At 40.9% G+C, this 10754-nt stretch overlaps 1 protein-coding gene across 3 annotated transcripts in view; it reads left to right on the forward strand.

Annotated features, from left to right (window-relative positions):
• Positions 1–9678, forward strand: part of LOC111248732 (uncharacterized) — a 36085-nt gene extending 26407 nt beyond the window's left edge. For 2 of the 3 annotated variants that reach the window (XM_086988881.1, XM_086988880.1), the window contains exons 2-15: positions 868–1038; positions 1307–1416; positions 1857–1938; positions 2098–2220; positions 2601–2795; positions 4203–4320; positions 4623–4743; positions 5047–5188; positions 5575–5700; positions 5968–6127; positions 6893–6983; positions 7312–7474; positions 7713–7912; positions 8055–9678. In XM_086988881.1, coding sequence (XP_086845007.1) covers positions 868–1038; positions 1307–1416; positions 1857–1938; positions 2098–2220; positions 2601–2795; positions 4203–4320; positions 4623–4743; positions 5047–5188; positions 5575–5700; positions 5968–6127; positions 6893–6983; positions 7312–7474; positions 7713–7912; positions 8055–8213 — 1961 coding nt within the window. In that variant the 3' untranslated portion in view covers positions 8214–9678. The remainder of the gene's footprint in view (positions 1–867; positions 1039–1306; positions 1417–1856; positions 1939–2097; positions 2221–2600; positions 2796–4202; positions 4321–4622; positions 4744–5046; positions 5189–5574; positions 5701–5967; positions 6128–6892; positions 6984–7311; positions 7475–7712; positions 7913–8054) is intronic. The other variant, XM_022801592.2, reaches the window with a different exon arrangement.
• Positions 9679–10754: the final 1076 nt, after the last annotated feature.

Consider the following 10754-nt stretch of genomic DNA (forward strand, 5'->3'; position numbering starts at 1 on the left):
TAGTTGCATTTACGTGCGTGGTGTCGGACGCACTCATCATATCCAGGACGGAGCATCAAAATGGTGTTTTTTGCAAAATATGCTATGCAAGGAAAAAAAAAACTATTCACGGGCCGACGAGATCATGGCGTTGCTCCCTTATATATTATATCCCGTGACATGTGAAACCACGACAAACGATGCGCGGTCAATTAACTTCTATGGTTTGTACTATTAACTAATAAAGACCGAATTATTAAAAGTAAGTTGACACGAAAATAACTCTGCTGTGATTCTAACAGATCGATGCAGAGCAGATGTTATTAATGAGCATAAACATGAGTATGATTCGATTATGTCAATAAGTTAACTGTTTAAGTGTAGCTGCTGGCACGGGCTTAGCCAGTTTTTTCAACTATATCTCACTATTTTGAATAGTGTAAAAAACAATCTTCTGGAAGTTTATTTTTTATGAAATTTTGAATTTCAAATATTTTTTAGAACTAAACTCTGTAAAGTGGAGAAAAGCTGCCCGAAGGAGCAATTGTAAGCTTAATAGTGTCAATTTTTGACTAAAATTCATATCTGTTTAGGAGCCTCAGCGCTGTGTTATATGCGCTTGTATTTTGACACTGTTTAAGCGCCTTTTTTTCTATAAACTTTTCTCAGTTATGTGTAGCGGTTACATTGATACTGGCCATTGGTTATGTTTTTGCGCCAATGCACTGGTAACGCGTTTGCTTAGTAAACCTAAAGGCACCAGTCAAGGTAATCTAGATTCGAAGAAAGGCTTCAGACATCAAACTTAAAGCATAGCCTTTCTTCAATTACTTGCCTCTAATCTGCCTCGTCCAATATGTATGATCCGCACTTGTTTCCGTATTTCAGAACGCATTGTAATGACGCCCCGCAAACGCGGTGCGGGCCACACTTGCATCGCCGTCGAGCGCGTCCGGGTAGAACGAGTCGATACTTCACAGGCAGTACACGTCGCTGGTGGACAACATCAGGGCATTGTTATCAATAAGGAAAATCAATGTGGCGACTCTAACGAAGCAGGTATACATGCAGGGCCACGTAAGCTGGGAGATTCTGTCCTATCAACAAAGGTGTGGTGAACAGCCACGTAAACGATGAACTAGACTTTTTTTCAAATAACGTGAAAAAGACCAAACGAGAAGCTGGCCTCGTTCCTTTCTCTCGCCCAAAATCCTATTGTCCTTTGCCGTTCGCCGATGACTTTGACACTGAGAAGCTGATATGAAGCTAGCATCTACGATGGGTAGCTAAAGTACTAACTGCTCACTTCGTTCTGTTATGTTTGCAGATAGAATAGAAGAGGTGCCTCAGTTATGGCTTGAGTTTAAGGTGTTCCTTAAAAATGCCGCTGATAATACGCACTCACAGGAGAGTCGAAAACTCAAATTTTGGTTTAAGGTAAGTATTGTTACATAGTATATTAGCTGTAACAAGTAATTTTCGAAATGCCAGAAGAGAGAACAACTCAACAATTAAAATCAATCGGGAAGTTAAAGGCGAGGATTCGGCATCATCGTATTATGGGACAACTTCAATAAACCTTTAAGCCACCGATATTAAACGATCCTGTTCCCACTCAACTACAGCTGGGCTAAAGTTAATCTAGGTGCCACAAATATGTTTATTGGGTCGCTAACTATTTTTCTTTATAAGTGTCTAACATCACACTTTTTGTTTCAAATGATGTGTCGCTTTATAAGCGTAGAATTCAGAACCGGTAGCTCTTTGTTTTTAACTATATGTTTTTAAAATCAATCTATTTTGTGTACCGCCATTTCATCATGCTAATTACACTGTTAGGCGTATAATTGAGTTATTCCATTGTATCCTACTTGTAGCCCAAGGTGGACGAAAGGCTACAGATGCACCTTGCGCAAGATTTCTTCAAGGAACTTGTATCGCCCTGCGAATTTCCCAGAGGTAAGCTATGCGTTAAGTTGGTAACCCCGATCTGGCTTTTATTTTCAGACATTTTATATGTACAGCTAAAAAAAAGGTGGGAGAACTCCATCGGTACTAGAAATTACGAGAGAAAAGTGTTTACTAAAATGTTTCAATCTGTACTCAATACCATTTCAGATTATGTGGGATTCATCAAGAAGGTGATGAAACTTCTGCAGAAACGTTACCCGGACATGAGAAAGGTGGAAGTTGAGCTGAAGCAAATGAAAACCCTTCAGCCAGATCAAAATCCTCATATGGGTATGCTTAGTTTTCCCGTCGGAGTTGAATCGGTTAAAGATATTTTAGAATAAATTATACAATGGATACGTATGTGACCTACGAGTAAAGAACTAAGCGGAGCTTTCATAAATTTTGAGAGTCTTACGTAAATTCACCAACTGTTACATTGCTAAGATCTCTTGGAAGTCATACGGATGATGTGCGGTAACTTTTATATGACGAATATAATAATCGAAAAAATCTACCCAAGCAATTGCTTTACCGTTTTACCGGTATATCCCATAGACTGCTTTCGGAAACGAAAGAACAAACTGGGCAAAAAAATCTCCCTAGAAAAGGTTGCTTCTTTTTCTCCGGCATTTTTCCCACTTCTCACTCTTCTGCTTTGCCACGTACAGCCAATGGGTCGACGAACACTTTGTTGATATCTCTCACCGAGCTTCGGCCGCCTGGCGAACTCCAAGTTCTACCGATCGTTGTCTGCCGGCAAACAAACGGAAACCATGACGCAGGCAGTGAAAATACCGACTTAGCATCTACTGGAAATGAAAGTGACTCCAGGTCGCAGGCAGCAACAGGCGTTCTAGAATCAGGTGTCGAAATAGGGACCTCGTACGCGGAACCCACAGCCAAACGGGTCCCTCTTTGAGTGGTGCACTGATTACGCGGAGTAAAATGGGCATGATGCGTTAATGTTAGCGTGTTCCTACTTGTGTGTGGCACATAACTAGAGAATAGATCGCTTGACCCTCGGCGTCAAAAGATATGATTCATATGCAGTGGACTAACATGTCTTGTATACGAATTTTCCTAACGATTTCGCCATTCCTACGGTTTTAGTCTCGTACCTACGGACCTCTTTGTAATGGAGATCATAGGAAACTTGACGAAAAAGACTGTGTTTGGATGGGCCTTTTGACGTGGCGCTAATGCGCTAATAGTAAAATCTGTCTGTATCGAAGGTTCTCATAGAATTTTTTAACTAAAAATAATAGAAATTGTTTTAATCTTCTGTACCGTATAAACATGCTTTTTTTTTTCTTGAATTGTCACATTAAACATATGTTCGCTCAGTATTTTTTAGCGTAGATACGGATGTATCAAAGCGGTCCTTCGACTTTTTCCAAACAAATTGCTATAGACACTGATAATACGCTAAGCCATTACCGCTACTTCTTTCTTCACTAGTCACTATTAATGGTAGTCATGATTATGAGAGTAGGACTTCACCTCAATCCGGACCAGTTAGAGTCGAACATTTAAATTGTATCACGGCAACGTAGTCCAAGAATCCTCCATGATCACTGAGCTCAGTTTTTTTTCCATATGCATTAAAAAAAAATTAACTGAGCAGTAGAATAGCGTCTGCATATATGTGCCAGTGATGACAAACGACACAACGCACATATATGCGTTTACTGAGACTCAATTAAATGGCTTTCATTGGACATAACATTACTCAGTGTCAACGACAGATATATTAGGGGCTCATTGTTTGTGACGTTAACAATAAATTGTTTGCTGGGGTTTGTTGATAGATCTGGCGCAGAGACAGAGCGTCTGCATGTGTCTTGCTCTGCTGAGAGTATAATTTAGTATAGCAATACCCAACACAGAGCGCGGCCAAGCTTTATGCGACATATCTGTGTCTTGTTAGTGATAGCCAACATTTAGTTGGATTTCGTTTTCAATAGGCCCCCAAAAGCCAGCGTCAAAGGCTAACTGTTTTGTTTATGATACGGCCACAAGGAGGGTGTGGCCTGTAATGGTACAGAACAAAGAGCCTTTTAGTACGATATCGTTATATGCGCGCCTTACTGTGTACTGCCGTACCTACTAATAGCTTAAAAAACTGCAGCAGCGCCAATCTGCGCCACCCTAAAATGTCACCAATATTGGATTTAACCGAATACTCTAATATATGCGTGTACGTGTACGTATATAGTCAGCTGCCGTATATGAAAGAATATCTATTCTCATTGTAGCACTGAAAATTTCAGCGAGCATGGTCGAAGACGGGTGTCTGGTGCGATCTACGGCCGAAGTCACGATTGAACGGATACTCGAACTTATCGAATGCGCTTATCCTAATGCTGTTACTGTTGAAGATATTGCAACGTAAGGACACTGAATTCTCTGTTCTTTGCATTTGATGGTAACCAAATTAGTGTTTCTGTCAGCAGGAATGATGTGCGTGTGTGTGTCTAGCTACTTGAAGAGGCGTGTTCGAGTCTAAATCATTCAAAATTAGTAAGACGTACGGGTCTACATGATTGACGATTGCCCAGTACTTTGTATAAGGTTCTATATATGACAAGTTTAACGTCACTAAGTCAACCTACTTCATTTGCGTACGCCTGGCCTATCTTGTAGAAGACTAGCTAGAGATTGTATATATTTTGCTCGCTTGTATTGTTCAGAGCATCTCTGTCATCGGAAGATACGGTTCGTGCATTTATTTCGGAACTGGAAGAGCGCGGTGTGGTCCGAACCTCAGAAGATGGAACTGCCTTCACGAGAGTCACCAGAGATGAACATAAGGTATGCACGATAGATAATGTCGTAAGTCGTTGAACTTGCCTTTTCCCAACCTAGTGAGATAGAGGACAATGAGATCATTCTATTAAAACTTATCTAATTTATCACAAACATCTGTAATGTGCGTCAACACAACAAGGCGCCATCAGTCGGCGGCAGTTTAGGTCCTACGTTTTAATTCTAAGGCTCGACGTTTCGGAGAGATAATACAAGAGCTTAGCGAAATACGCATTTATTAATAATCAATACAATGCACCAGTCCAATTTAATTCGATTGATTCGTTGGGTGATTGGTTGATCTGCTAGGTGAAACGCGTGCGACAGATGCCCCCGGTAACCCGACAGCAACAGCCGACCATTGCCATAATTACAGCACAATTCTGTGAGAAAGTCGCCGTGGATGCCATGATCGACGATAAGAACACCTTTGTCCGGTACAAAACTGAGGGTAATATTGTTTTGTATTGTCTCTGTATATAATTTGGTCGTATTTGTTGTATGTGTTTACCTAATAACAACTTGAACAACGGCGCAGTGCTACTCGTCAGGAGAAAAATCGTATTTCAGAGTTGCCTATCCAGCTCGAATGTATGGCAGTTTCGCGTACGGGATCATAATAAGCAAGGAAACATTTGTTTTACCATGCTTCCAATAGGTACTGTAATTGCGCGTCGCAGTCAGCCATTGAGTAGGTAAAGCAATATTATATACAATGATGAAATAAGTAGGCAATAAAGTTCTACGAAAATCAATTACAGGGCCATCAATGAATAAGATCAGTTCATATTTTCATTTGCTGTTGTTTCTTGTTGTCAACTTTCTTCTTGTCACTAGGCGAATCCAACGTGTACACGCTGGGTAACATTGGACGGCATCGTGTCGTTGCCACAAAACTTCCCGCCATCGGACATCAGCGGGGCGCAATGATCGCCGCAGGAAACACCACAACGAGATTACTCGGTTGTCCTTTTTTCCTCGCCTTACTCGTCATTCTGAAAATGCGCCTTCACTGCTTAATCCTATAACTGAGTCACAATTATTTTAAACACGGCCAGGTTATCAAAGTTAAGTTGATGTAGACACAATTTCCAGAGTTGCTAAGGGTACTAGTTCGAGACGAAGTTCGAATAGTCGTTTGATAGAATTTGGCCATACTCGTAATGGAAAATGTGCTATACAAAACGCTTCTAGGCTCACGTTGAACACGTGTTATTGATTACATTACAGGTACATTCCAGAATGTTGACTATGTAATTCTGGTGGGTTGTGGAGGTGGTGTTCCTCATTACACAGACTATTCGAAACATGTGCGGCTTGGAGATGTCGTTGTCTCGGATCGACCTAAAAATATCGAACCGAATAATTACATTTATATGTTCGCTGAGAAGTGAGTTCGTTATCTGTAAGCACGCACACACACAGAGGACACGCACACGAGGTTATCAAAGACAGATCTTATCTGATTTATGTTAGGGGGAGGATTTTGAGAGGCTTGTCTGTTTTCGTACATTAGGGGAATAATTCACTTTGAAAACTCGACGACGGCGGCCAATCAACTTGATAATTAATTTTTACCGCAAACTAAGCGGGAGCAAAGTAAGATCGAATCTGTTACGTTGTTCGGAGCTAGCTAGCAAATCGATAAACTTCAATATTTGTTAAGCAGATGAAATATAACAGATATTCTGGCCTTTGGCCACCTACGAGTACCAGTCGACTGAGTGTCATCAGAGAACGACTAGCTTAAAGAAAAAGATGTCGTTTGTGATTAAACTTCCGTTTCTGAAGCCGGTGCTATGTATCGAAAACTCATTAAAGCAGTAGACAAAGAGCTAGGTACGCTTATTTTCAACTCACACAAATTTAGTCATTGGGCCTTAATTTCGGCCAAAGGTTCGGTGTAAATATTTCCCAGCTTCATTCTACTGGTAATGCATAATTCAAGCATGGTCTAAAATTCCAAATCCGTTAAATAGCTCGGAATCGTACAACATATTAAGTTTACTGTCTTTCTAATAGTATAACGTCACAATTAAATGTGTATGTTTCTTACTAAAAACGTCCCTAAACATTGACGCGTGACGGCAACGACCTCGACCTCCGTCTCCTGCTAATATTAACTTATCTTTGGTGCGACTGAATTATTTGACAGGATTCAAAGTTCTCCGACCGACGATCGATCTCCGTCCCCGTCAGAGTCGTTCAACCTAAAAACATGGTTACCTCCTGAGGATAAGCTACAGGTATGCACATGATACCACCATACTTTATAGGTAATTGCATAAAGAGAGCCAAAAAGAACCTAAGTATATTGCCTGTGTTTCTATTAATTTGATGACAATCTATTCTTATCAGTGGTTTTGGTATAATGCAATAAGCGAATGTAATTCTGCTAGGATGCTTAAGGGTGTTTAAAAAAAAGACCCGAGAAGTGATTGGATCTTCTTTAAATGAACTACAAGGTGCGAAAACGATTGGCTAAGACCTAACTTATACATCACCAATCGGGACATACATGAAGATGATACCAACCACCTGTTGGTGTTGCTATTGATTTCTATCGTTATTCAGGTTGCCGCAAGACAGGTTTTGGAAAGCGGATCTTCATTATGGGAAGAGTACATAACCGAAGCTCAGGAACAGCTAAGGGACAACGCAGATTCCGCCGATGGCGACTCGAAAGATTTTGATAGGCCCGCAGACGAAACGGATAAACTCTACATGAGTATTGGAGGTGATCTATCTAGTAATGAAGGATAATCAAAACGTTTCTAACCGAAAGTCATGTCCGTTTATTTCGGCAAAATTTATCAACATGAAGTGAACTAAGAATCTAAAAGGATTTTTTGTCCATCTAGATGACTGACGGAACAGTGTGACGCGCGAAACTGTTGTCTTCGTTCAGATACGTTTGAGTTCGAAATAAAAGGCGTTAAACAAATATATAATAAACAAGACGTAAACATTTCCAGGTAACGATGTCATTGAAGTGGGTCATCCATGTCCTCCAGAGGGAACTCCGAATGCCCGGGTAGACGGTCACCCAGTTGTTCACTTTGGCGCCGTAGCCTCTGGAGAAGTGATTGCAGCCGATGACGCCCAAAGACAAGAGTTTGCAGCTCAATACGGAATTTTCGCCTTTGATAGCGAATTTGATAGCGTCGTTGAATCGGTACGTTGGTTAACCGGCAACACTGATGCTACTTAATAATCATAAGACCCCAATATATTTGGAGACCTGGAAACTTTATTCCTAACAAATTTTGTAGTATGTATACTTACGCTTTCCCTAATGTTCGTTCTTGTCGTAACAGGTGTACGGTAACCGTAAAGACAACTACATGGTGATTCGCGGAATTGCGGACTATCGAGACGGAACGAAACGTCGTGACTGGCAGAACTACGCAGCACTTACAGCGGCTGCTTTTATGAAAGCTGTCGTTGAAAACCTACCACCAGCTGAAGGCCAATAAATTTCATCCATTTGTCATGAGAAACGAATCGAACATATGAAAAGCAGTCACCAGACGACATTATTGGCTTACGGAACTATTTCAGGACGGACTTGACGTTACGGAAACACGAGATGCAATTCCACCCGCATTGGTCTCAGAAGTTCAAAACTACAGCGGATTTTGCAGGTTAAAGGGATGTAAAATAGGGCAAAGTAGTACGTTTATTAGGGAGTCGCCTACTTGTCTTTTTTTAATAGTGCCATCAAGCAGCTTGAAACGGGCCCCAAGTTCTTGCCTCGTAGACAGGTGAAGTCCTAGGCTTAAAATTGTTCAGTCTTTAGGATCTGACCCCTTTCTTCATGAGGAGAAAGGACATAGCTCTTTTATGGTTTCAGTGGGTATCGGAAGCGTTACCGGACATTGCTGCTTCACATGAGGAGAGAAAGCTACATCGCAAACTGACAATATTACATCCGGTGAAAATTGCCTCATGTTTTAAACGAGGTCGCCGTGCATCGGCGGTGTTGACCTGTTCTTAGTGATTCTAATGTCTTTGTCACAATATAGCGCTTGCAGGCACCTGAACCTTATTCATTGGATTAGTCAACAGTCTAAAATAACTATGGCTACCAAGTCAGATGATTTAACAGTTAGGTGAAGTGCGGAATAAGTTTACGTTCACGCACCTATATATATATATATATATAAACAATATCGCGCCATGCATTTGGGGGTCGACCTTCGTTTTGTTTTAGAAACTAGCAAACAACTTAAACATGCACATGAAAAGACTTAACGACGCGAACAGATGAAACTCAAAGGGGTCTGATCGCGATGGGTGGGGTATTAGTATAGATCGGATAAGTATTTCGAATATTCATAAGTAAAACGATAATAGATGACATAAATCTAACAATTGGATCACAGACTGAAAACATGGTGTTCTTCAAGAGTGGCACTGATAATTTGTTAATATAAATGAGAGCAAAAATACTTTGTACCCATGATAATGCAAAAGGAGACAGGCGTATTATTTGCGTTGGGTTTTCTTCGCAGCGCATTCGATTCTGCCCCTAATAGAATACGAAGGTATCCATCGTTGCCACAAATGTGAATGCAATATACAACAAAAACTAGAGCTGTTTCTTTTTTTTTTTGTTTTTCTTTATCATCATACTAAAGCATAGATGAAAGTCAACGAAAATAGTAATCGAAAAAATTTAAGCCTTGCATCGGAACACATATGGATGAACGAAAGGCTGGTACACGAGGTGCGTACGTTTGTTGAAAACAAATGTTATGCGTCTTTGAACAGGTCATGAGTGTAAACTGCCATAGTTTACTACGTAATTGCGAAAAGCGTATTATCTAGATGTGCTTCCATGATACACGAGCAATTGTGAAACGATGAGAATGCGAGTTAGACTAAAAGCGTACGGTACTGATATGAATAAACATGCGAACTTTATGGCAATTTAATGAACGTCAACCTGCATTTATTTTCTACGGAAATCCTGATAAAACAGATACAGCCTCTAACGGACAGGTAGAACGTAACAGTGAAATCGCCACGGATGCTTGTAGTACCGTTAGCCAAATCTAGGAAAACAAAAACCTAACAGCGTACACACTACGTGTTAGAATGGAGAATAGATAACCTGCGTTGACTTTTACTACGGCTAAGCGTGTATTCTTGAAACTCAATTATATCTACTGAGTAAGTGTTCGTGCTTAATGAATTACAAATTATTTAGATGCTTCGTCGTGGATACGTGAATACATTCGTAAATGTTCCGAATTCTACATCCAGTGCGGCCGATAGGCATTTCGTCTCACTGTGCATTTACAGGATCATTTACGTTGCTGACAATTTTTTTCATTAAGGATCATTTCATCACGTTCAAATCTACCGCTGCGAACACAGCGCCACTTCGAAACAACGGAGCGGGTTATCTTGCCTTGCTAGCAGCGTATTCACTGTTGAAAATGCTGCTATGAGATTCTGTTTCTCGTCACGGATGACGCTTCTAGGTAGTGTCCCGCACTCGAACTTGCTAAACTCGTTCGTATGCGCAAAACATCTTGTAATTGCCTACGTGTACGGCGCTGATAGAGTTTGCCTCACAATGTGCTTTCTCGTACGTTGGTCGAACTTTGTTACGTCCTAAAAAGTAGGTGACCTCGCGCTGCTCGAACTCCCTTCTAGATTAAATAGTATCGTCGGAGTGCCGCGACAGCCTTGTCGGCTAGAGACAAAGAGGATGAGATAATAAAAGCGATAATTGACATTTAGCCTCGTTGTAGCTGTCAGTACAAATCCAATCTGCGAAGGGTATTTGGAGAAATCGCCAGTTAGGAGTGGAAGAGGAACAACAACGCCAAGCGGCAAAATGCTTATACATGCAAACGATGCACCTATTATAAAATAGACACACTAGACAGCTTCTATTGCCGGCCGCTCTTGGCCAACCAGTGACTTTCGATGCTACACTTCGTTGCCCTTTCTGTATTAAGCTCGGCCTATACAAAGTGCTATCCCGATGTATGTATAGAAAAATT

The sequence above is a fragment of the Varroa destructor genome, unplaced genomic scaffold, assembly GCF_002443255.2.
Source record: "Varroa destructor unplaced genomic scaffold, Vdes_3.0 BEIS01000004.1, whole genome shotgun sequence".
NCBI classification, from domain to species: domain Eukaryota; kingdom Metazoa; phylum Arthropoda; class Arachnida; order Mesostigmata; family Varroidae; genus Varroa; species Varroa destructor.